The sequence below is a fragment of the Chiloscyllium plagiosum genome, unplaced genomic scaffold (assembly GCF_037043375.1).
Source record: "Chiloscyllium plagiosum isolate Xiang-an unplaced genomic scaffold, Cpla_swu_hap1 HiC_scaffold_2, whole genome shotgun sequence".
Classification (NCBI taxonomy): Eukaryota; Metazoa; Chordata; class Chondrichthyes; order Orectolobiformes; family Hemiscylliidae; genus Chiloscyllium; species Chiloscyllium plagiosum.
In genome coordinates, this window is record NW_028270140.1 from 13,520,428 (window position 1) to 13,544,983 (window position 24,556).

The 24,556-nt window shown below is 39.7% G+C and overlaps 1 protein-coding gene across 4 annotated transcripts in view; it reads right to left on the reverse strand.

Moving 5' to 3' along the window:
• pax5 (paired box 5) overlaps positions 1–24,556 on the reverse strand; it is a 216,165-nt gene that overhangs the window by 14,312 nt on the left and 177,297 nt on the right. For all 4 annotated transcript variants that reach the window (XM_087994671.1, XM_087994680.1, XM_087994686.1 and 1 more), the window contains one exon: positions 7,496–7,582. In XM_087994671.1, coding sequence (XP_087850797.1) covers positions 7,496–7,582 — 87 coding nt within the window. The remainder of the gene's footprint in view (positions 1–7,495; positions 7,583–24,556) is intronic.

The window sequence follows — 24,556 nt, forward strand, 5'->3', positions numbered from 1 at the left end:
ATAGTGGGACATAACCTCCCAATGTCACAGTATTACTATGCTTCCTAAGCACAATAGGTCATTAGTGATTGCCATGTACCCAATCTAAAGTTCATCCCAGTTCCTATTAGCATTTACCATGCTTGCCCAAAAAAGTCTACAGAACATATAGGTCTGACAAAACTTTCAAATGTAATTTGCCACCTGAATATATGCCCTCCCTAAGTATTGATGTGCTCACGACAGGATGCAAATAAATTAATGAACTATGGTAGCGATGGCTGGGCAGGTGATGTGTTGCAGCGGTATTTTGTGGGATCTAGTGTACACCAGTGTGGCCTACAGTGACCGTAATCTGCAGTAAGTTCTGCAGAATTCTGAGGAAGTCTCACTGGATCTGAAACATTAACTCTTATTTCTCTCCATAGATGCTTCCAGACCTGCTGAGCTTTTCCAGCTGTTTCTGTTTTTGTTGCTGCAGTTATTATTGGCTGTTTGAGGGACTTTGGCTCAACATGAGCCACGGGTAATGTGACATAAAAGGGAGGTGGAAAAGGTGCCTGGACACTGTTTGAGGAACCAGTCACACATCTTAAATGAATTCAAATGCAATTTGGTCCATGGTTAGGGACAGGAGGGTGTGATTGCAAGTAAGGCATGTGTTGAATACATAATTTAGCTTTGAAAGAGCCTCAGCCACTGCCCATGTCCAATATGTACAAGGTTATTGCTCCCACAGCACAGACTGATAGAGATAAGTGATCTGACCACAACAGTGTGGTTCAGAGCAGCCTGTGTGTGTGGGAGAAAAAAAGAACTGTAGTAGTATTAGGTCTACCATAATTAGGGGAATAAATACAGTTGTCTGCAGCTAAGAATGTCCTGATGACTGTGTTGCCTATTTGGTGCCAAGGTTCAGGGCACCTCTCCAAAGCTGTAGAGAGTGAGAGGAAAAGATAAAGTTACCATGATCCACCTATGCACCAATGACAAAGGTAGGACTAGGAAAGAGGTTCTGCTGAGGAATTACAAAGCAACTTTGTGGTTAAATTGAAAAGCAAAACCAAAAAAGGTACTAATCTCAGGATTACTAATTACCTAAACCACATGCAAATTGGTAAAGGATAAATAAGATTGGTGAGGTATATGCATGGCTCAAAAATTGGCATGGGAGAAGTAGGTTCTGATTCATGGGGCACTGGCACTAGTACTGGGGAAAGACAACAATCCTCCATTGGGGCCGGCTTGTATATTGGAACCAGCGTCCTAGCAAGTCATGTAACTGTAGTTATAACTAAATCTCTAAACTACTTGGGTTCAATCAAAAGTAAAAAAAAAACGAAAAGAAACAAAAGAGAGCAGAGCAGAGATGGTGAAGGAGTGAACGATAAGGTCTGACAGGAAGATGAGAAAAATCGACAGAATATTGCAGCAGTCATGCAGCGTAAGTAATAATGGTAACAAGTCAAAGCTTAAAACTCTTTATCAAATTACCTGCAGCATTTATAACAAGGAGGATGAGTTGCAATCACAAATTGAAATAAATGAAAATGACTTGATAGCTATTACAGAGAACTGGTTGCAATGTGTTCAGAACTGGAAACTCAATATTCAAGAGTTTTTGATGCTCTTGAAAACAGGTAAAAGGATAAAGGATGTGGGGATAGCATTTTTAATAAAAGAAAATGCAGTGGTGGTTGGGTATAATAGATGGTGATATGGTATCAGTTTGGGTGGAAATAGCAATAGTAAGGGAAAGGAGTGGGAGTTATCAATAGGCCCATAAAGAGTTACCTGACTGCAAGACAAAGCAAAAATACATTGGTAAACAATGGAGTGTGTAATAAGCACACTTGTCACGGGTGGTTTTAATCTGCATATTGACTAGACAAGTCTGACGGATAAGAGTAACATGGAAGGCAAATTTGTGCAGTGAATCAGGAATTGTTCATTGGACCAATACATTGCAGGGCCTACCCAGGCAGAGGCTATTTTAGATCTAGTAAAGAGGAGATCTCGTAGTTAAGGATTTTCTCAGGAGTAGACATCAAAATATGGCAGAATATTAAATTCAGTTTAAGGGAGAGTAATTTGAGCTTCAAACCAGCATCCTCAATTTAAATAAGGCCAATTACAGAAACATGGAGGAAGTGCTGTATATGGGCGGCACGGTGGCACAGTGGTTAGCACTGCTGCCTCGCAGCGCCAGAGACCCGGGTTCAATTCCCGCCTCAGGCGACTGACTGTGTGGAGTTTGCACATTTTCCCCGTGTCTGCGTGGGTTTCCTCCGGGTGCTCCGGTTTCCTCCCACAGTCCAAAGATGTGCAGGTCAGGTGAATTGGCCATGCTAATTTGCCCGTAGTGGTAGGTAAGGGGTAGATGTGTAGGGGTATGGGTGGGTTGCGCTTCGGCGGGTCAGTGTGGACTTGTTGGGCCGAAGGGCCTGTTTCCACACTGTAAAGTAATCTAATCTAATCTAAAGTAATCTAATCTAATCTAATCTAAAGCATGCTGGGAAAACAGAATAAAAGGAAGATCAGCGTGAGCAATGGCAAATATTTAAGATGATATTTCATAACATTCAGGAAAAAATTATTCTGGTCAAAAAGAAAGATTCCATAAGAAGAATAAATTACCTATGGTTAACAAAGCAGATCAAGGAAAGTATCCAGTTAAAAACTAAAGCACACAAAGTGGTGAAAAACAAGTGGTAGGCCAATGGATTAGGAGTTTTTTTAAGAACCAGCAGTGAATGACCAAAAGGTTGATAAAGAGAAAGTTGACTATGAAAGTAAATTGTCAAAAAAAGTAAAATACAAATGGCATTAGCTCCTATAGGGATAGTAAAAGAGTGTAGCTAAATTAACTGGAATCTTTGGAGAATGCAAATGGGACATTAATATTAGGACAGAGAATGGCAGGTAATTTAAACCAATCAACACAGTAGAGGAAAGTATAAATATCCAAAAGATAACAGATAAGCAAGGTGCTAATGGGGGGGAAGATCATGCAACAGTTTCTATTAAAAGAGTCAAAGTAATTGACAAATGAAAGCAGACAGGTCACCAGGATCTAGTGGCCTGCATCAAAAGGTTTCAAAAGAAGCAGTTGCAGCGATCGTAGAGGTATTAGTCAAAAATTTTCCAGAACTCACAGAATTCCAGGAGGATTCCAGAGTTTTGGAAGACTCCTAATGTGACGCGGCTGTTCAAGCAGAGAGAAAGAAAGAGAAAACAGATAACAGATAACTAAAGGCCCGATAGCCTACCATCTGTCATTGAGGAAATTGCCAGAGTCCACATTTGGTAGATTGCAGGTAAATGGGATTAATGTAGTTTGGTGTTTGTTGGTCAGCTTTGACATGGTTGTCTGAAGGGCCTGTTTCTATGCTGGATAACTCTGACAGAACAGGCCACAGCCTGTTAGCCAGAAAAGAAAACGGAGGGCACTCATCCCTCCCCCTCAGGGAAGCCTCACTTGGTGTGACATCTCTATAACTCCTGCTGCAATTGCCAAACTACTCCTGATCAATTAATGATCTTTCTCTCCCCTACCTCACTTCTCAATCACAGCTGACGCACTCACACACAACCTTCCTCAAGCTGTGACATTCGAGTGCTGCAGACTATCCCTAAGGACTGTTCCTCATTGCCAGTCTGACAATTTGGCTGACTGTGACTTTGGAAAAAGAATGTAAAAAAAAAGAGATTTTTCTTTCACTTTACCACTGTTAGGCATTGAATGTCTGACAAGCAAGGTATTACATCATAGGCAGTGGAGATGCCGAGAGAAGTAGGTGGCACAGTGGTTAGCACTGCTGCCTCACAGCATCAGAAACCTGGGTTCGATTCCACCCTTGGGCAACTGTCTGTGTGGAGTTGGCACATTCTGTGTGGGTTTCCTCGGAGTGCTCCAGTTTCCTCCCATAGTCCAAAAATGTCAGGTAAGGTGGATTGGCCATGGAAAAGACAGGGTTACAGAGATAGGGTAGTGAGGTGGGTCTGAGTGAGATGCTCTTCAGAGGGTCGGTGTGTGGACTCAGTAGGCTAAATGGCCTGCTTCCACATTGTTGGGATTATATGAAGTGATGGTGGGACACAGCTGGGTGTTGCAGGTGTGGAGCACAACAGTGCGTTTTTGGATGATAACATCAAGCAGTAGGATGCAGATGAGAAGTAGGAGGGAGTTGGGGATTGATTTGTGGGAATCCGTGAAGTAATGGTGCAGGAATGGAAAGAGAACCATAGCTGTGACGGTATAAATCAGCTGACAACAAAAACAACCCTGTTGGGTCTTCAAGTATATAGTACTAAATGGGGAGAATGGGTTGAAATAAAGGAAATTAGTGCAAATTGGACAGAGAATATCGAAGTATGCTTCAGTGCAATTGAAAACAACTGAGATCAAAATTTTTGGTGGTCCTAAATATCCACTCCATGGGTGAACAGTCTGATTGTGAAAGACACACATTTGCAAGCACAAGTTAAAAACACTAGCAGGTGTATGTTTTTTGTGAGCTGAAAATGTGTTGCTGGAAAAGCGCAGCAGGTCAGGCAGCATCCAAGGAACAGGAGAATCGACATTTCGGGCATAAGCCCTTCTTCAGGTTTCCTGCGCTTTTCCAGCAACACATTTTCAGCTCTGATCTCCAGCATCTGCAGTCCTCACTTTCTCCTCTATGTTTTTGTGAGGCAGGTATAGGTTACAGAGGTCGTTGAATAAATCCAACAGCATTTACGCTAAAATTAATCATTTAGAATGGACGGCAGTAACATATCCATCATTCTCACACCATCTCAGGAACACTGAGGAATAGTTTCATTTGCCAAGTCACCTCGAGAGAACCTAATCGCCGGAAATGCCCTAATTATTTAACAATTATGGAGCAAACAATCATATACTGACCCCATATCCCAGTAAAAAATAAATGCTTAACTAGCTGGGTGTATTAGAATAGGGATTCTGTCAGCTTGAGTTAAATTCTGCAGTATACACAGATCGGTGTCAAAAAGGAGATAGGAACAATGCATCAAAAGAAATTTATCTTGATCTACGTCAAGTTAAAAGTAATGAGCTAAAATGGCACAGGAGTTATCACATTCAAAGAGCATGAAATTGGATCATTTTTCTTCATTAGATTTTGTTACTTGTATTTAGTGTTCTTTTAAAGTATCAATTTGAACTCTTCCCCCTCATTCACTTCCACTTTGTTTTAAACATTTTATTTGAATTTTCAGTCCTACCAACATTTGCACTGCACATATTCCCTCAACACTCAAAATAAACACACCTCACAAGTGCTAAGTGATGAAACAACTCACTGAAAGACACTCTGAAATGGTCAACAGTGTTCAATTATCATTGTGTGGAAAGCTATACATTACCTGTCACAGCAGTTAATGCTACAAAGAAAAGGAAACAACTGGACACACTATCAATTGTATTTGAAATAGAAATGTAATCGGTTACATGCCCCTCAGTCTTCACACACCTGGGATTTAAACCAACTTTAGTAAAATAGAGGATTGCTCAGCCAAAAGTGCTCCAGCCCCAGGACAACTCTGTCCCAATATAGGTGCTCAATGACCTTCATCTATGTTGTCTGCATATAGATTCTTGACTAGGTACTCCCAGTTTCACACCCTTGTCCCATCACCAATTTTCCATCGCAAAGAGTTTGGCAGATGGATTCTGATGGAAGCATGGATAGCACACTGTTTAAGGTGAGGACATTGGACCACTGCTACTGTTCTCTCAATCTTCATGAACTGATGGTCAGATTTCAGTAAAACCCCCACTGACTGGAAGCACCCTGGAGCTGCATCTATTCTCTGGATGTTCAAGTCCTCTCTGAACTCAACCCTCGCACTTGGAGCTATGACAGGTAATTTGAGTGACTATACACTCCTATTTACCCTTTCCCATCTTTTCTTTATGGAGAGATGGTGCAGTCTGTAATTGATAGCTTTTTAACAAACATCACTTAAATGACAAAAAATGAAAGTAAGTATTAAATCAGCATGAATTGATCCTCAATCAATAGATATACAAGTCTAGAACCAAGAAACAATGTTCAGTCACTGATATGGCACCAAATTTGGTGAGGTGGGAATGGTGAGGAAGGCAGAAAAATAAAGAATGCAATGTTAGTGACATGTGAAAAAGGGTTGTTTTTTTTAAAGAAAACTGTTATTAGCAAAATCACTGTGTCAAGGGATTGTCAGATCCAGCCATTACCACAATTAGCGTAACAGACACAGAAAAGAAAAAAAATATATAATTTTAGGTAAAACATAAATAAGATGCAATGATAGGTAGGGAATGATATACAAATTGTGGCATAACACATCATATGCTTCATGTGCTATATCTGCACATACCTTGACTCCATTTACCGTACTGTCATTAACCTACTCAGATCACATCTTATTGAATCATATCTAGCCATCACACTACACTATTTAAAATAAATTCTGTCTTCATATTTAATGAAATACTTGATCAACACATTCCCAGCCACAAAGCAATATAGAAAACTGTGGATTAATTAAAAATTGATTATAAATCTAGAGCTGTGCTATTAAGTTTTGTTTTCTATATTCTTCATTTTAACCTGCATTTATTGCTCTTCCCTAATTACCCTTACCAAGTGGCTTGCTAGGCAATTTCCTTGGGTAATTGAGAATCAGTTACTCAACAGTGGATCTGGAGTCATATGTATGCCACACCAAGTAAAGATGGGCAATTTTCTTTCCTACAGGACATTAGTTAACCACATGGATTTTTACAACAATCATTTGGGACTACCTTAATATTCCAGATTTGTTAACTGAATCCAAATTCCACTAGCCAATGTGGTGGGTATTTGAACCCAAGCCACCAGAGCAATAGCCCAGGACTCTGGAATACTAGGAGAAAGTGAGGACTGCAGATGCTGGAGATCCGAGTCGAAAAGTATGGCGCTGGAAAAGCACAGCAAATCAGGCAGCATCTGAAGAGCAGGGGAATCGACATTTCAGGCATAAACCCTTCCTCATTCCTGATGAAGGGCTTACGCCTGAAACATTTATTCTCTTGCTTCTCGGATGCTGCCTGACCTGCTGTGCTTTTCCTGCTCCTCACTTTTCAAGTCTGGAATACTATCCACCGACATTACCACTATGTCACCATGAGGGTATTGAATGCCAAGTGTGATCTCCTATTTTCAGTCAGCTCACTGGTGGAACTGAAGGAATCAACGTAGGAGAAACCTTTTGAACCTCATGAGCAGATCCAAAACAACATTGATAAAGTAGGTCTCAAGATTTTTGAGATTTAGAGGTGGAATTAAAAATAACTTACTTAAATATAATTGATTATGCACCCTCTTCATTGGCCTGGAGGAGAGGGTCATCCTTCATCTTCCCCATAATGACAAATCATCATATGGCCATCAAAAATGGCCACACAAATATTCATGGAGCTTTTATTGCGCAAACAGATTTATCAAACATCATAGTCTGAAGATGCACTTACTTAATAATCCAGCATTGGGAAATCTCCAGGAGTCATTATAAGTCGTGTACTGCGGATGGGAATATGGACTTCCAGAAAAATCACCTCCTTAAAAAAAAAGAAAGTGAAACGTTGGAAAGATCCTCAAATTAATTAATCTAGGTTGTCCTACAACTGAAAAAACTATGAAGTCGTAGTTCAACATTATGAATCAAACAATTATAACTTGCATGTAGTCACACTTTGCACTTCACTTCTTGTGAAACTCAAACCTTCACTAATTTAACTATATCACATGTAACATCTTGTACTTGTTGGTACAAGGAACATGCTGTAAAATAAATTGAGATTTAATAACAAGATCAACTAACTAGGTACACTAATTAATTGAAGTTTTCTGGCAATGTGATAGATTTTTTTAAACCAAGTTTCTATCTCTCTGTGTCTTAGCTGCTGTCTTCAGTCATTAGTACTTTCTCCCCCACACAGGTAGCATGTTAAATATCAAGAACTGAGGTCACATGATGATTATCACCAGCTATATTTTGAGAGTTCTGAACATTAACCCAATGCAAATGCCGTCTCCTATGGTTCACAAAATAATTAATACATTTTAGTACACATGTAATAAAAACAATAACTCGTCACACCAATAAAATCCATTCCTTGCTTAGCTAAGTGACATCATTAAAGTATTTCTTGTTTTCACTCAGAATCTGACAGTCTGTTTCCTTTGTTTGCCAAACTTTGCCTCACACCTCAGGACTGACAGGAGTACCTCTGCCTTCTTCAGCCCTTAACTGTTAGGATGAGGTGAAGGCACTCTGCGTTGCTCTGCATATTAATCAGCAGGCGATGGGAGATTTAAAACTCATCAGCTGCACTCCTGCTCAAATGATTTGAAGCAAGCCGACACTTTGCGATGCGATTCCCTCCGTTCCCCCCGCCTTGCTCTCAGGGGGATGCGCCAGGGCCTGACAGGCTCAGACTTCCAATTCTCTGCTTTTTATGCCTCAGTGGTCAGGGTGTCAGGCTCCTGCAGTACAGACCAGCGGAGAGCTGCAAGAGTCACTGAGCACCATCAGCTCAATGACAGAATCGCTCACTTCATCCAGAAATATTCTGCATATCGAGCAGGAGCCAGGCTGTGCTGGAGATGTGGCAGGAGCTGAGTAAAACTAGAGCAGATCAATGCACATCTAAACAGCCTGCTAGCCCCTTTATGGAAATACTACCGTCCATCAGTGGTAATTCTTGACAGCTGAACTGTTCAATCATGAACGGTGATGAGGAGTCCCAGAGAGAGATAAAAACACCTTAATAAATATCAAAGATTAGAATTTTAAGGGGCACCAATTCTGCATCCCAGTCCACTACCTACCTAACAACACAAAATGTTTAATGATTACTGATTAATTAGCCTCAAGTGAACTCTTTGTGTTTCAGCTGTAAAATCTTCCCAATGGGTATCAGAGGTGCTGCAGTTTGTAACTTAATAGCAGTCTGTATGGCGCTTTGGAAATAAAACTCTGGCTAATCACATCGAATGAACATGACAAATAATAAACAAAGATCCCAATTAACAGTGAAATGAAGGATCGGGGTTTTAAGGAGTCCAAAGGTCCTTAAGTTCCACAAATAAAGCCTCTGTGGCTGTGCACTCCAGATGAGATGTCTGTTTGGCCGAAAGCTGCCCTACAAACACCATTCATTCTAGACACACACTAAAGGAATCAAATGGAAGACTAGCCCTAGGACGTCCACTTTAAATATTGCACATCCCTATCACCAAAATAACTGTAATGCAATGCACAAATTTATTTTTATATAAAGCTTTTAATATAGTAAAGCATCCAGTTTAAATATTGCACATCCCAATCATAGGAATATTCTCATATTAAATATGCAACTTAATAAACTATTAGAAAAGGTGATGTAAAACATAGTGAAAAAGGTAGGTGAATAAGGAACACCATAAAGAATAGAGAGGGGCAGAGATGTTTAAAGATAAATTCCAGAGCTTAGGGACTCAGCAGCTAAAGGAACATCCATCAATGGTTCAATAATTAAAGGATAAAGATAGGGAAGGATTCAGAAACAAGGTCGAGAATTTTAAAATGGAGAGTGAACAGAACATGGTGCATATTAGGACCAGGACAACAGAATTCTGGATGACCTCAGGTCAATGAAGGATTGAAGAAGGAGACCAGTGAGCAGTGCTAGAAGTCTTAAAGTCTCAGAGTAACAAAGTCTTGAATAAAGGTTTCAGCAATAGACAAGCTGAGGTCAGGATGGAATTGGGAATATTATGGAAGTGGAAAAATTGATTTTACGTATGATGTGGAGGTGTGGTTAGAAGCTCCACTCAAATTCCAAGCAGCCTTAGATTTGAATCTAACCTGCTCAGGTACTTACACCCCCTCCCCTTTAACTCCCCCTCCCACTCCGCCAAGGACATGCAGGTCCTTGGCCTCCTCCATCACCAGACCAGGCAACACGACGCCTGGAGGAAGAGCACCTCATCTTCTGCTTAGGAACCCTCCAACCACAAGGGATGAATGCAGATTTCTCCAGCTTCCTCATTTCCCCTCTCCCCACCTTTTCTCAGTCCCAACCCTCAGGCTCAGCACCGCCTTCTTGACCTGCAATCTTCTTCCTGACCTCTCCGCCCCCACCCCCTCTCCGGCTTATCACCCTCACCTTAACCTCCTTCCACCTATCGCATTCCCAACGCCCCTCCCCCAAGTCCCTCCTCACTACCTTTTATCTTAGCCTGCTTGGTACACCCTCCTCATTCCTGAAGAAGGGCTTATGCCCGAAACGTCGATTCCCCTGCTCCTTTGATGCTGCCTGACCTGCTTCACTTTTCCAGCAACACAGTTTTCAGCTCTGATCTCCAGCATCTGCAGTCCTCACTTTCTCCTACTTACACCCTGTCCAAGTTTTACTCTCCACTGAAGATTATGACAGATAACATAAAATCAGGGCTATACTAATTAATTCTGAAAATCTACACCAATGGTCAAAAATACTGGAGTCACTCACAAGTAGCAAAAATCTACAAAGGCAAAAGACAGGCCAATGTTTCCTCTGTAACCTTCATCAGAAAAAGGTCTTCAGTTTTGTTAACAAGGATCAGAACACACTCTCTGCATGAATACTGACAGGCCAGAACCAACCTTTTATTTTAGTTGATGTCATCTCTGCACAGAAGCAGCTTCTGATTTTGAATTCTGAAATTACCATTATGGGTTTCAGGTTAGTCCATATTATTATTCCAAATGGGATCTGATTACTTCCTATTTGATTCATTCAGGTGTTCAGCGGGTTGTTAGTCACATTTCTGCTTTTGTTGTAAGTGGGCTTTTTGTTATCTGGATCAAGCCCTGGTGTTCTGTATCTCCCTCCATTATGGTGCAGTAACGTGGCAACTTTAAACTTTTCACTATACTCATTTGACTACACGTGACAACAAAGCTGATTCTACGCTACTCTATATCAGCTGTGGTTCAATGGCAGCACTCTTATCTCAGACACCAAAGAGCTTTGGTTTAAAAGTCCCTTACCATTATTTGACCAAATGCTGAGGGACATGCAGTGCTGTCTCAGAACGAGGTATGAAACTGAGTCCCTAAATGAAAAATACCCTATCACACTATCTGAAGAGGAATAGATGGTCCTAAGACAGCATTTCATTTTCAACCAACACAAACAAAAGAAAACAACATTATCATTCATTTCATAGCACTTTGCTGAACATAAATTGATTATTGCATTTGCCTGTTTAATAATAGTGACTATATTTCAAAATAAGTCTTTTGGTTATGCAATGTTTCGGGATGCCTGAGAATACAATAAGATACCACAACAAACTTTGTTTTAAAACAGCACTTTTGAACTGATACTGTCAATAAACCAGCAAATATTATATACCTCAAATACTGCAAAGTTTACTATATTATCGTAACCTCTGCAACGTCTGAATAGTCAGTTGAGGGTGCGACTGAGATGGTCCTGTGTTGCTAAGTTTTATCTAAGGCAGCGTTGCATTATTATTCAAGTGATTTATGCTTTAAATAAGGTATAACAGTGGTCTGTATACCCTCTGCATTATGTTTTTATTACTTTACTGTGTGTTTTCATATTGATTATGTGAATCTCTTGATCAAACAGAATATTTTATCAACAGACACATTCCTGATCCCATGGGTGCTAGTTAATAAAAGGTTTGCTGTATATAAATACTTGATTTTTTTTACTTCTCTGTTCTATTACCTTGGATTCTTTCTACCACTACCTACATCAATACCCAAAGGCACTTCACCAAATAGACCTTATCCATACCAGGTGCCAGACTAACCTCTGATACACCATCATTGCTCAACCTAAGCCTTTTTATCAGAGGAGAATGCCAGCCATCATCAACCCCCATGCCCATCGCCACTGAAATAGGGACATCCATATTATATTACACCTACATTGTATTTATGATTCACTTGGTGAGGGGGGTGGGGGGGGGGGCAAATTAAGGTTTACAAGCTCATGAAGTGGAGAGGCAAAACTATGAGGATTGTTCCTACTGGTTGACAAGTTAATAATAGGTACACAAACAATAAGAATTAAGACTGGAAAGAGAGATTGGGAGGTCTGACATATATTTATCACACAAGAAATTATTAGAACATAAAATGGTTTAACCCAAGGACTTAATGAGACAGAGACTCTAACATAATTTAGAATGCAATAGGAAATGTGTTTGCAATTGAAGACTATGCAAGAATATGGTGAAAAGACAGTGATATATGGTTGAAGGAGAGAGCTTCAGTTAAGGAGATCTCACTGTAACAGGCATGAGTTGAATGATCTTCTATGTTACAATTTCCAGAGGACCACTTCCACAACCTCAACATCTCAACAGGAGGCGAAGTGCCACAGAAATACAACTGGGAGGACTCGGAAACGTATCTTACAGCATAGTCTCCATTATGCACTACTCCTTTAGGATGGAGCTCCCTCCTGGGAGTTTGGAATCATAGGTTTTGACGCTGATTGTCTGCACCATAACCTCATACAGTATGAAACCTTTCCTGAATTAAAAACAATTGAGAATTTGTATTTTCAGCAGAACCTCACTGTGATTATGAGATGATGCCTATTTCATTCACCTTCCTTTTTAATTGAAAGTTTGGGGCTCATCTCATTAAGGGACATGGAGGTATTCTCTTCAGCCTATGCCAGCTCCATGCATTCAAGTCTGGTACAGTTTCATTAAAAATCTATAAATCTCCCCAGCCTTGTCCCAGCACATGTTTCTGTTCATGTCCCAGAGGAGCATCTCTGTCTGATACAAATGATAGAATTTTCCATTTCCTGGCCTGGCCATTCTGGAGCCCCTCTGAATGAGATTGCCAAATTATGGTAATTAGTAGCTGCTATCTGCTATGGGACTACTAGAAACTGGATTGACATTGTCCAACTCACAGCCAGCAGAGTGGGGAGACTTTCATCTCGTCAATCTCTGCTGGATTTGAGCCTAGTTGAAAGACCATTGTTTATCCCACTGGATTGTAACTCCCATTTATCATTGTGTCTATAATTGAATTGTGGTTACATTTACAGAAGTTTCCTGATTTCCCTCTGAAGTAAATAGTATTGTAATCAGTTACAAAGCCTCGTGAGCTTAAAATCAAACATTTAAGGAAGTATCATGATGACCAGTATGATATCTGCAGAGAATTGAAAGATGAGTCACAAGCATATATCATTTGGTAACATACGATTATTAACATTTTTATGCCAGATCCACAAACAAAATATAGAACAACAAGTGGGATAAACAGTTACCCAAGAGAGAGAGGAGATGGGACAACCCATGGGTGAATTCCAAAGATTCCTGGTGGGATTACATTGACAATCTCCCACTGCACATTCTGAATATAGTACAGTCATAGAACACAGCATACATTTTAAAATATCAGGATCATAGGTCCACAGGGGCAGAATATGGTTGAAATTAACATAAAGACTGTAGGCAATAGAATCAGTACAAGTGAGTCTGTATGAAACAGATCAAATAAAGAGCAGAGCATCACCATGATACCTAGTAGGATTAAACTCTCAGGAGGAGAAAATAAAATAAACCTCAATTTAATTTAATTTAACTTAATTTCTTATTTTAACAATTTTGCTTTCCATATGAATTAATTAAAACCTGCCTGAATTTGCATTTAAAAAATTTAAAATGAAAAATGCAATAAAAAATTCTAATTTGCTTCAAACAGAATAGATTAGAAACAGGAATTAACTGAGTAAGTGAATATCTGTATATAGTCCATGCTTTTTCATAATAGCAGTGAAAACCATTTAGTTTAACAGCATTAACAGTAATTAGCAGGAATAATTCTTTTTTTTTTACAAGAAGGAAATAAAATGCAGCCTTAAAGAAATGAAATAACACAAATGCATTTGGACCTGACTTTGCTGACATAGTCATACTCTCAATTCTGAGTCAAGGAGTTGTAGGTTCAAGCTAGTGTCTAGAAACTGAGCCCATAATCTAAGCAGATACTTCAGTGCATTACCAAAGGAATTCTGCACCTTGATTGTTCCAGTGTTTGACTGTCTGCACGGGTAAAGGATTCCATGACACAATTTGAAGAAGAGCATAGGACGTTTACTTGTGTCCTCACTGATAATTGTCATTTAAAACACTGCTAAAACAGATTTATCTTATCATCCTCGCATTGCTGATTGAGCTTTGTGTAGATTGGCTGGAGTGTTTCTCACTTCATAGGAATGACAATATTTCAAACATATAGTACATCATTTACAGCAAAATGCTTTGGATATTGTAATGACATGAAAGATTAAGCATAAATTTAATTATTTCTTTCAGTTAGCTGGTGATATTCCTATCTTTTTCAAATGAATGGGATAGTGAGGGAGGTTGAAAGGAGAATCCCAAGCGCACATATGGAAATCACTAGCCAAGGCAACAAGTCAGCATTGGAATCTGCATCAGTAATTACACTGTCTTTCAATCACATACTGACATATTACAGCCTCTCTGCTGGTACAAAACTACAAAATATTCTGAAATACAATTCTAAGCAGGTCAACTCCACAAGTTCACAGTGGGTCCTATAGTTTGACAGTCTTCTGTTACTTTCCAAGAATAGAAATAATTTAAGCCCAGGGTCTTGTGCAGCTCAGTGGATAGTACCCTGTGCAGGGAGTTTGAGGTGCGTGTGCATTGCACTCTATTTTCTGAACTAAATTGTTTTTCAGTACTTGAATGTACTTTATTTTAAAAAATGAATAAAATGGTGATTGACCAAATTATTTTCCATTAAAAAATCAATTAAGATCACTGATTTTAATCAGTAGCATTGGAAAATAATTGGTTATTTCTTATTGCTGAATCTCTAACTGGAATATTGGGATTCAAGCAAATGAATACTTTTGTACCACTGTTTAAAGAATAATGAAGGCACGAATATTCATGCAAAACTCCCTATCGTAACATTTTATGGGCTGTATTATTTTAGGACGATCATCAGGGAGCTCCCTAAACCTTTTCTGCAGCAGGAACCTATAGCTGGGTTTAAACAAGATGCCTGCAGTATCTCAGAAAGCTGTACTGAGGTTTGCTGTGCAATTGTATTTTATTTTAAAATAATATTCCAGTAATGGCTTGTCTTGTGAAAGAACAATACCAGTCACAGGTCGGGAGAGATGGAGACTTGAGTACTTTTTATTTATTGAAATGAGTGAAAGAGCATTTCAAGTATATCTCCCCAGCAGCCTGTGGCATCATGCCAGTTTCCCAATAAACACTGCAAGCTAATCTGTAAGATGGGTAAGGGAGGAACTTTTAATTTGAGGTTGGGGGCATCAGTGTTTCAAAAGTTGAACACACACTCTAGGTGCAACACCGGCCTCTGGGAGGTACAAGGTGAAGCTGAACAATTGCCCACAAACATTTGAAATGCTAATTTCTATTTCTTCCATCCATCAAGTGGCAACTAGTATCACTGATTAAAATAAAATTTAACTAAGCAATCTGCCCTCTCCATATTTGTCACAGCAGAAGGCGGAATTTAATGCTAGAGCAAACACGTGTTTAATAAACAGAAGAACCCTTGAGAAACATCCCCAAACTCCAAATCAGCTTCGCAACCACAGTGTTTGTCATTAACACTCACATGACATTAATATTCCATAAATGAGTGATGAATCTTAAGTTCAGGTGGGCATACCTTGCTGTGAAGTAATTGTTCCACTCTGGGCCTGAAGTAGCATCCATGAAAATTTAATGCTCCCCCCAACACATTTTATGAAATATTTCAAATAGTAATTGCTAAAATAGAAAATAATTACTTGCGAGAATTTATCACTTCCAATTTTCAATGAATTGCATTTGTAGGCAGTCAAATTAAATTTCATATAAAGTATAAAGACACCCACGGGAGCAAAATAAAAGAAACAATAAAATCCTTTCCATGCTGTTTTCACCTCCCATCACTTGTCCAGGTTTAATAGAAAAGGCAAGAACAACAGGATGAAGCAGAGATCACTTTCTTGCCAATGCACAAATTCCTTGACTTCACATGCATTAAATCAAGTAATTTACAACATCATCTAAATTTGGAGATCACTCTCTGGCATTTCTTTAAGATTGAGATTAATAGATTTTTCTTTGGTCAGAGTATCAAGGGATATAGAGCAAAGATGGGTAATTGGGAACTGAGGTACAGTCTTGGTGGAATCAAAAAATGGGTCAGCCATGAGGAGGAACTGAATGTCCTACCCCTGTTCCAAATGTTCATTGTACGCAATGATTTGGATGAAAATTCAAGATGCATGGTTAGTAAGTTTGCGGGTGACATCAAAATTGGTCATAAAGATGGTTACCTAAGAGTACAAAGGGATCTTGATCAACTGGGCCAATGGGCTGAGGAGTAGCAGATGGTGTTTGGATAAATGTGATGTATTGCATTTTGGTAAAACAAACAAGGGAAGGTCTTATACAGTTAATGTAGGGCCCTGGGTACTGCTGTTGAATAGAGAGACCTAGGGTTCTAAAACATAGCTCTTTGAAAGTTGCATCATAGGTAGACTGGGTAGTTAAGAAGGCATTTAGTACACTTGTCTTCATTGCTCAGACCAATGAGTATAGGAGTTGAGACATCATGTTGAGATTTTACAGGACGTTGGTTAGGCCACTTTTGGAGTACTGCATATAGTTCTGGTCACTTGGAACAATCTTATGCAACAAGGATAAACAATTGCATTGCATCCAGGATGTTAACTGCAAACTGCAAACTGAACAATGCTATGTTCATACAGAGAAAGTGTGTCTGGCTGTTATATTTGCTTGAGTGTATTTTAAACAATATCTGCTGAGGAAAGGCAAAGAGACAGAGAAGTCTGATGACAAGCCATGTAAAAGTACTCATTCTACCTGCTCCAAAGTGTCTGCAAAGAATTATTTTGTTTGCAGAGGTAAAAACATGGTAAACAAGCTGTCATATAAACATGCTGTCAAGAGCAGAAACTCCTATGAAGCAAGTTGAGGATGTTAAGGCAGAGTGTAAAATATTCTAGATTTATTGAAGTAATAGTTCAACAGGCTGTGTAAATAGCTCAACAGGATGCAGCAGAACTATTGAATCTGGCTTGTTCAAATCAAGTAAATTATGCAACAAGATGCATTTTTCCAAGTTGTGGTGAAAGGATGAAATTTATCCATCAGTGATGAAGCATGAGCCAAAGATTGCATCTTGCACAAATAAAAAGAGTCATAATCCCCCCCAAAGAATTACAAAGAGATGTTGAAGCACTTCCATGAAGCCATCAGGGAATGGAGTCTAGTTTTAGGAAGACAAGAGGCGTGCTCTAGTGACCAAACATGAGCAATGGGATCAGGAGAGTCATGCCGACCAGTTCAGTACTTGTAACAAACACCAAGTTAAGCATGCTAAAGAATTACTTATGCCACATGGCATTACGATCAGACCATGGATGAATCTTGGAGAAAACCTCTTTAACTCTCAAGAGCTATTACAATGTCACAGCTGACTACTATGAGCTATTTTGATGTCCATGTAGTCAAGGAGTGTACCCAATCAAAAACTAGGGCATAAAAAGCTGCAAAAACTACTGGTCAGGCAAAAGACTGGGATTTCTTTTCAAAGGAACCAGCGATGGATGACTAACAAGCTAAAAAAAAGAGGTTATGAAAGTAAATTGGCAAGATATATAAATACAAACAGCAAGCGGTCCGTTAAAAAAAGGAGAGTAGCTAAAGTGACCCTTAAATTAATAATGAGGAACAAGGATTTGCAGATAAATTAAATTGACGTTTTGCTTTGGGCTTATCAGTGGGGGATAACAGATTAGCGAAAAATAATAGATTAGCGAAGCACTAATAAGACAAAATATCATGTAACAGTTTCAACCACGAAGGAAAAAGTATTTGACAAACTAATGGGACTAAACACAAACAAGTTGCCAGGATTTGATGGTGTGAATCCAAGTGTTTGAAAGGAAGTGGCTACCCAGAGGCATTAGTCAAAATATTCCAGGATTCAAATTCTGGGAAGGTTCCAACAGATTGGAAAACTTCTAATGTGACAGTGCTGTTCTAGAAGGGAGGGAGACAGAAAGCAGGACACTAAAAGACAGTTAGGCTAATGTCTGTCACTGGGGAAAATAGTAGGTTCTATTATTAAAAAAGTAGTAATAGAATATTAAGAAACACTTAATACAAAAAACCAGAATGAATATGGTTGTGTGAAAGGGAAATCATGTTTGACAAACTTGCTAGAATTCTTTGAACAGAGTTGATCAAGGGAACTAGTCGGCGTGATGCATTTATATATCCAGAAGGTTACATATAAAGGTTATTACACAAGATAGAAGTTCAAGGTATTTGGGGTTGATGTGTTAACATGGATTAAGGATTTACCAACACACAGAAGACACTGTTGGATTACTGGGTCTTTTTCAGATTAGAAAAATGTGACTTGTGGAGTGCTACAAGGATCAGTCCTAAGACCTCAATTATTTATGATCTATATTAATGATAGGAGAAAGAGGCGGAGTTTAATGTTTTCAAATTTGTTGATGATAAGAAAATAGGTGAGAGTGCATGTTGTGATGAAGACATAAGGAATCCGAAAGGGATGTAGATAAACTGAGTGAGTTATAGATGGGAGTTAAATGTGGGAAAGTGGTAGGTAGAATCAAAAGGCAGATAATTATTAAATAGAGACGGAGTCCAAAATAGAGCAAGATGGATCTGGGTGTTCTTGTCCATGAAACACAAAAGAGTAGCTTGCAGGTGCAGTAAGTGACTAAGACAACAAATGGAATCAAGTCTTCATTGCTAGAGGGTGGAATTTTGAAAATAAGAGAGATGTGTTACAATAGAACAAGGTGTAAAACATAGAACATAATCATTACAGCACAGTACAGGCCTTTCGGCCCTCGATGTTGCGCTAACCTGTGAAACCAATCTGAGGCCCATCTAATCTACACTATTCCATTATCATCCATATATTTATCCAATGATTATTTAAATGCGCTTAAAGTTGGCGAGTCTAAGTTGAACTTGGAGGATTATGTATAGTTTTGGTTCCTGTATTTCAAAAAGGATACATAGGCATTGGAGGCAGTTGAAAAGAAATTCTGAATTAAACTAAGGAACAAGTGAAAAATTTAGCTGCTCCATAAATGATTGGAAAATTCATCACCAATAATTTCCAAACCCTCCCCATCCAAATGAGAAGGCTGAGGTAGCAGTGAAAAAGAATCACTAAGAGAGCATAAAGAAATCAAGCATCACAGCATCAACTTGAACACAATCCTCCATTGGAGAAATACACCTCATAAAAGCATGAAAGGTAAGGCAGTCTGATGACTAATGTGGTGGCCACCCACACTACTGTATGAAAAACTGAACAACTGCTGCAACCAGTAATAGTAACAGGCATGAGTGACAAAAATCAAAATGACATGACAGAAAGCCAAGTTTCACTTTGATAAAGTTGCCAAGTCATTGCCAGAGTGGAACATTGGCTAACCAGTCATAGAGCAAATGTTCAATCCACTCGAGGTCTATGGAGAACAGTTGCCATCTCGCTCATTTACATATTGTAACAGATACATTGTTGTACTGCAAACACCTACATACAACTAGAGAAGCTGTATGTTCACTGCAGGCAACAAGTGAATCAGGAACAGGTGCTCTTATAGTGCACAGAGTACAGAACAATATAAATCCCAGAGGTCCACTGTACCACAGCAACAGAAATGGATCAGCAACAAGAGTTAGCACAGTAACAGCCCTCACCATGAAAACAAGGAAGAAACATCACCCTAGGAATGAACAAATATCACAGGAACAGCCAACAACAATGCACAAGTATGTCAACAGGACAACTGCACAACTTAAAGACTATGCATGAAGTGCATGTGCAGAGACTGAGGAAAAAATGGAACTGACTTGAGTTAACTCATTGTCTTTGCCAATGAATGATAATTTTTCTTTGTGATCTTCTGCATGTATTGACTGGCTTGCATAAGTTGTAATTTTAAATGATGGTGTATGTTTTTTACTCATAATAACAGAGAAATGTAATTGCATCCTTGGTGTAATCACTGGCTTGCTATAGACATGTGACTTCTACCTCTATTGAAAGCGCCTTTGTGTGCAGTCTGTGGGAGCCAGTTTTTAATTCATTCAGGGTAGTTGGGTGTCATTATCTCAGCCAACATTTATTGACCATTTTTGTTGCCCTTAAGAGGTGGTGTTAGACTAAATTCTTGAACCACTACAGTCCATTTGACATAGGTATACTCTCAATGTTGGCAGGGAGGCAGTTCCAAGTCTTCGATATAACAAAGGATATTTCCAAGTAAGGATAATGAATGGTTTCTCTGGGATGTTGCAGGTGATGGTGTCCCACTTACTTGCTGCCTTTCTAGATGATAGTGGTCATGAGTTTAGAAGGTACTGTCCAAGGAGTCTTGGTGAATTTCTGTAGCGCATCTTGTAAATGGTTCACTATACAGCTCCTCAGTGTCAGTGGTTGAGGGAGTGAATGTTTATGAATGGCGTACCAACCAAATGGGCTGCTTTGTCCTGGATGGTATCAAGCTTTTTGAGAGTTGTCAGAACTGCAGTTATCCATCATACTCCTGATTTGTGCCTTGTAGCTGGTGGACTGGTTTTGGTGAGCCAGGAGATGAGTTATTCAATGCAGGATTCCTATTCTTTGGTCTGGTCTTGTAGCCACTGCATTTATCTGGTTAGCCCAGTTCAGTTTCTGGTAAATACTGACTTATCATGTGAAACCTGGAAAGCTTTGCTTCGAGAGTAGTCATGGCTGAGCAACAAATGCTGCCTTTGCCAGCAATGGCAACATCCCATGGATAATTTTTTAAAACTACAACATTTAGCTTGCATTGGCCGCCTGTTCCTTGACTGTAATCAATGGCTCGTCAAATGGTGAATTCCCAAAGTCCACCAGCTTCACTCAGTACATGTCACAGTGATGGATTACAACTCCCAAACTACATGAGCTTCATTCACTGCATGTCACACTGATGGACTACAACTCCCAAAATGCACCACTGTCATTCCATCATGTCACACTGATGGACTACAACAAAGCACTGATACCACTATATGCACAGTCTGTGGATTAAATTCCCTAGAATTCAGCTTGAGGCTACAAGTTAATGTCAAGTCTAATATTAATTGCAGAAAAGTTGGCCTTACTTCCTCATGAATTTCCAGTCTTCATATCAATCAGCAAAAAAATGTAGTGCTTAACATTCAGGTCACTTTTCCTCTGTTCACACAGTCATAAACTTCTCTCAAACACAGAGCATTGATTGGAAATCAGATCCAGGAAGCAGATTCTGTCTGAATCATCTGTGCTCAATAATTATGCTACCACTGAGCCAAGCTGGCACATGTTTGAAAATAGCATCATTCCGTTCCCTGGTTCAATGACTCATGCAAAGGTATTAACCAGTCACACATCTTCAACGGGCAGAGGGGAGACTTCAAAGGGGCATAAACAGAGTTGGACTGGATAGAGTCCCAAAGGTTGGCTGGAGAAGCAGTAGCTGAATACTGAGCTACCTTCAAAAAGGGATGGTTTAGCCACAGTCAAGATATATTCCCTCTAAAGGGAAAGATGGGACAAATAAATCAAAAGCTCCTTGATTATAAAGGAGATAGAAATTAAGTTAAAGAAGAAATTGTGTGCTTAAGACAAGGTAATAAATATGAAGTTGAGAACTAAGCTCAATAAAGAAGGTTCAAAAGTGAAGTGGGAAAGTAAATAAGGAAAGCGGTAAGGGAATATGAAAAAAAAACTGGTAGCTAACACAATGGGAAATCTCAAAGTCTTCGAGAAGCGCATCAATAGTAAAAGGCTGGTAAGAGGACTCAGGAAGGAGAAAGTGAGGACTGCAGATGCTGGAGATCAGAGCTGAAAATGTGTTGCTGGAAAATCGCAGCAGGTCAGGCAGCATCCAAGGAGCAGGAGAATCGACGTTTCGGGCATGTGCCCTGAAGAGGACTCAGGGTCCACTTGTGACTAAAAAAGGGATTTACACATGGAGGCAACAGCCATGGCTGAGGTCTTAAATAAATACTTGTATTCTCTCTTTACCAATGAAGCAGATGCTATCCAGATAATTGAGACTGAGGAGGAAACTCTGTCATTAGAAGGATTTAAAACAGATAAGGAAGTGGTACTGGATTAGCTGTGGATGCTTAAAGTTGATAAAGGATGAGATGAGTTGCATCCAAGGATTTTGAAGGAAAGAGAATGGAGATTGCTGAGATACTGGCCACAATCTTTCAATTTTAACTGATGCGGGGCTGGTGTCCAGGGGGTTGCAAACATTATGTTCCTGTTCAACAAAGGTTATAAAGTCTGTTCCAGCAATTACAAACCAGTCAGCTTTAAATTAGTGATAGGGTTACTTCTGGAAACAGCTATTCAGGGTAAAATGAATAGTCACTTGTAAAAATGTGGATTGATTCAGAAGAAACAGCATGGCTTGATCAAGGGAAAATCATGTCAAACTTGAACAGGCAAGAGAGAGGATGATGAGAATAGGACTGTTCATGTGGTGTACGTGTATTTCCAAAAAGTATGCAGTGCCATGCAACAGATCTTTACGAGGAAAGCTGTATGTCATAGAATAAAAGGCACATGCCTACAAAATTGGCTGAAAAGGAAACCAAAAAGATTGTTGAGGGCAAAGTGGTAGACGTTGTTTACATGGACTTTAGTAAAGCCTTTGACAAGGTTCCACATAGAGTCATAGAGATCTACAGCATGGAAACAGACCCTTTGGTCCAACCCGTCCATGCCAACCAGATATCCCAACCCAATCTAGTCCCACCTGCCTGCACCTGGCCCATGTCCCTCCAAACCCTTCCTATTCATATACCTATCCAAATGCCTCTTAAATGTTGCAATTGTACCAGCCTCCACCACTTCCTCTGTAGCTCATTCCATACACGTACCACCCTCTGCGTGAAAAAGTTGCCCCTTAGGTCTCTTTTAGATCTTTCCCCTCTCACCCTAAACCTATGCCCTCTAGTTCTGGACTCCCCAACCCCACGGAAAAGACTTTGCCTATTTATCCTATCCATGCCCCTCATAATTTTGTAATCTTCTATAAGGTCACCCCTCAGCCTCCGACGCTCCTGGGAAAACAGCCCCAGCCTGTTCAGCCTATCCCTATAGCTCAAATCCTTCAACCCTGGAAACATCCTTGTAAATCTTTTCTGAACCCTTTCAAGTTTCACAACATCTTTCTGATAGGTAGGAGACCAGAATGGCACGCAATATTCCAACAGTGGCCTAACCAATGTCCTGTACACCGCAACATGACCTCCCAACTCCTGTACTCAATACCAATAAAGGAAAGCATACCAAATGTCTTCTTCACTATCCTATCTACCTGCGACTCCACTTTCAAGGAGCTATGAACCTGCAATCCAAAGTCTCTTTGTTCAGCAACACTCCCTAGGACTTAACCATTCAGTGTATAAGTCCTGCTAAGATTTGCTTTCCCAAAATGCAGCACTTCGCATTTATCTGAATTAAACTCCATCTGCCACTTCTCAGCCCATTGGCCCATCTGGTCAAGATCCTGTTGTAATCTGAGGTAACCCTCTTCGCTGTCCACTACACCTCCAATTTTGGTGTCATCTGCAAACTTATTAACTGTACCTCTTATGCTCGCATGCAAATCATTTATGTAAATGACAAAAAGTAATTGTATACAAAATTGGCTTGATGGTAGGAGACAGAGGATGGTGGTGGAGGGTTGTTTCTTTCAACTAGAGGCCTGTAACTAATGTTTGGTACTGGGTCCACTTTTGTTTGTCATTTATATTAATGATTTGAATGAGAATTTAGGAGACATGATTAGTAAGTTTGCTGATGACACCAATATTGGTGGTATAGTGGACAGTGAAGAAGGTTATCTAAGATTACAAAGAGATCTTGATCATTTGGGTCAATGGGTTGAGGAGGGCAAATGGAGTTTAATTTGGATAAATGAGAGAAACTACATTTTGGTAAAACAACCAAGAACAAGACTTGTACAATTAATAGTAGACTCCTGGGCAGATTTGTAGGATAGAGACCGAGGGAGTTCAGGTACGTAATTCTTTGAATTTTGCATCACATATGGATAGGGTGGTTAAAAGGCATTTAGCATGCTTGCCTTCATTGCTCAGATCTTTGAGTATAGGAGTCGGGAAGCCAAGTTGATTCTGTACAGGATGTGGGTGAGGCCTCTTCTGGAGTACTGTTTACAATTCTGGCTATTCTGCTATAGGAATGACATTATTAAATTGGAGAGGGTTCAGAAGGGATATAACAAGATGTTGCTGGTACCTTTTTTCACTAGAGCACAGGAGGTTGAGGGGTGGCCCTATAGAGGTTTATAAAATCATGAGGGGGATAAATAAGGTGAATAACAAGGGTCTTTTCCCTAGAGTCAGGGAGTCCAAAACTAGGGGCTGTTTTTCCTAAGGTG